General features: G+C 42.9%; 1 protein-coding gene across 4 annotated transcripts in view; it reads right to left on the reverse strand.

Annotated features, from left to right (window-relative positions):
• Positions 1–3,080, reverse strand: part of cep350 (centrosomal protein 350) — a 44,807-nt gene that overhangs the window by 29,532 nt on the left and 12,195 nt on the right. For all 4 annotated transcript variants that reach the window (XM_014000805.1, XM_014000809.1, XM_014000798.1 and 1 more), the window contains exon 9: positions 458–577. In XM_014000805.1, the coding sequence (XP_013856259.1) occupies positions 458–577 (120 nt within the window). The remainder of the gene's footprint in view (positions 1–457; positions 578–3,080) is intronic.

Raw genomic sequence — 3,080 nt, forward strand, 5'->3', positions numbered from 1 at the left:
GTGTGTGGGGGGTGGTCCCCCCCAGCGGGCCACACGGGAGTCACCCACCCTGTGTTTGACACGTGACCTAAAGTATGCATTTGTGATACAGTATTTTAATTCAATGCAAGACTCATACAATATTTGATCAACATGTAATCAAGAAAAAAATTGTTTGCATTTTACTTCTTAGAGTTCATAGTATCAAAACACATTTCACAATATGTGCCTTGTGCAGTTGACAGCAGCATGAAAAATTATATATAAGAACAAAGATGTAAAAATCAACAAAACTTTTTTAACATGCCATATTGTAAATTTAAGCTGGAAAAAATAAATAAATAAAAAAACACCTACTCTAATTCTCTCTAAACTTGTATTGTCTGCAACATATTTTTACAACTTCTCAGAGTTCCTCCTGACAGAACATCAAGTCCTGGTATGTACACAGGGGGTAAAAGTTCATGCCGAGCCTCACCTGCTCGTGTCTGTCTCCCAGCTGGATGAGAACTGTGCTCCTCCCTGGGAAGCCCAGGACCTGGACCCAGGACCATCTTTACTAGCTTTTGACCCTCCCGCCATGATGCAGGGCTAATTGCTGGGGGAGACAAATAAAAATCAAAAAGTGTAAACTTGGAAATATTGCTCCTGAATTGTCTCATTACATGTGTTGCTGCTAAATAATGAGCAAAGTATTTGTTGGAACTAAAGGCAGAGCTGAGAGAATAGTTTTAAAGAAATATAAAAAGCCACTTATTTCTAAATTTATAAAATAAAAAAAAGAAAGCGGAGCACTGCCGCATGATTTCCATTTCTGCGAAACTGCTGTGTGGGAGGAGGACAGCCAAAAATAATAAATTACTAACAAAGAATCTGCTATGTTACAGTTGTTGCGGTACACCACAGTTTCAAAAATAATATTTCCACATTGCATTTTTCAATATAAAACAGTTGACTTGTTATAAGTTTAACACAGCTATCCCCATCCCAACCAGTACAACGATTTTAAGTAATAAAGTTTATTATTTGGAAAAAAAAAGCATGTTTCATAATAAGTGCTTTAGAGCAGTTCCTGGTAATTACAGTACATCAACAAACCAAGCAGCTGTTTATACTGAGTGGATGAGCCAAGTGAAGCCGACCAAAAATTTCAGAGGGCTATTTATAGTACCATGGCAACATGAAACAGAAACCAGTCAGACTTGAGAGACAACCCAAAGGTTTCGATGGAGTCCACTAGGCTTCTTTGCAAGAAAAGTTCCTCTACAAACTTATAAAAACACAATTACGGTACTAGAATAATAAATACTATTCATTTTTGATGAACTAAACTGAATTTCAGTTGGTCCTTCTTACATTTTCTCTAGTTTCCTTACATGACTTGTGTTGTAAACAGGTGCTAAATAAATATATTGAACTAAACAGAAGTCAAAAAGAACCCAAGTAGCATGCCAACAGTTTTCCCTCAAGCGTTTCAAAGTATTTTACACTTGGCACATGGTTAGAAAGAAGTATTCACATGTGGTGATTGCAGCTCAGGAAAGATTGTGGAAATTGCATCTGGATATTCAAGTCCTTGATTTATCCTTTAGATGAGCTACAATACATTTATGCTCGACTGCAAAGCATGCCAGGGAACTGTGAGGGGAAAACATTGCATTAGGTTGACCACAGATATATTTCGTATGTGTAAAAATGAGGTGCATTCCTGTGTGAGTGTAGGAAACGGTGAAGGCTGTAAAACAGTCAATCACCGAATCAGCAATTACAGTAAGAAATGCACTGAATCATCAAGCTGAGCCAGATTTTTCCTGCATTACTAACACAGATAATCTTAAAAGTTAACTGACGCCATTTTTGAAAAATGGAAACAAAAAAAACAATAAAACACTGTGTGTGCACAAACACTCTTCAGTTATTTTTGTTCTTACATAATTTTGTGTGACAAAGCGTTAACTTTCTTGGTGGTCTTGGACAATAAAATGGCCCAGTTTTGGCTGTACATGGCTGCAACTCTCCTGGGTGGGTGTTTGTGTGTCACTTGTTGGTTACAAACTGCATGTCTAACATAGTGGACATTTCTTCAGGGATTAGAGGCTTAACACAGAGTCAAGCAGTGACTCCATCTCTGCTTTATTTACTGTAGTGCTAAAGGTCTGTAGAGTAAATGAAAAAGTATGGCCAAAATATTCTAATCTGCTTCTGACAACTGTGGAACAACTTCAACCACTGCAGAACATCCTTCTCAAGTTAAATATGTGACCGAGCTAGCTGTATAATCTGTAACAGCATTAATTTCCTGCTCAGCCAGGCATTAAAACCAGGAAATTTAGAGGTGAGATGTGCAAAACCTCAAGACTACACAATACCTTCTACTCTTCCAACAATAAAAAACCACTTTTTTATCACTTCAGTAGAAAAAAGAACTTAATATTAGTTTCTTAATTTCTTCATCGTCAGTGATTTTTCTTCACGACTGCCATTTGGGGAGGGGGTCCTGAAGAAGAGCGGGCCGCCGGGTGCGGTCCTGGGCTGGACTCGGGGCTTGGACGGTTGCCGGGGGCGGGGCTGGTCTCCATCCTCCCTGGTGCTGCTTGGTCACCTGAGGTGTGGCTCCTGGTTCCAATGGGTGGCCCGCTGGCCGGGGTGGCTGCTGGGTTCCAGTGGGTGGTTGGCTGGGGGGGGGTGCGCTTGGCCGTTGGGGGTGTGGTGGTGTGGTCATGGGTGTGGCTTCTCAGCGGCGGGGGGCTGGCCGGGCGTCCTCTTGCGGCCTGGGCCGGGCCTTGGCTATCTGCTCCTTTCCACCTCAGAATGATTGGGTCTACCTCCTGGGATCGGGTGTGTGCTGCCTCCATTAGGGGGTGGGTACATGTCCTGGACCTGGGGGTATAGAGTGTGTATCGGGGGTATGAGTGGAATGTGGCGTCCTTGTATGTCTTTGACTGAGTGGGGGTGAGGATGAAGCGATTGTGTATGTTTGGGTATTTGTCAGGCTGCGGTCTGGGCTGCCCCTACTGCTGGTTTATCTGGGGGGACCGCTGCTGCTCGGCCCCCCGGTGGAGTGTGCGGCTGGCCGCCAGCATGCTGGGGGTTCCCGGGGT

The sequence above is a fragment of the Austrofundulus limnaeus genome, unplaced genomic scaffold (genome assembly GCF_001266775.1).
Source record: "Austrofundulus limnaeus strain Quisiro unplaced genomic scaffold, Austrofundulus_limnaeus-1.0 Scaffold8, whole genome shotgun sequence".
NCBI classification, from domain to species: domain Eukaryota; kingdom Metazoa; phylum Chordata; class Actinopteri; order Cyprinodontiformes; family Rivulidae; genus Austrofundulus; species Austrofundulus limnaeus.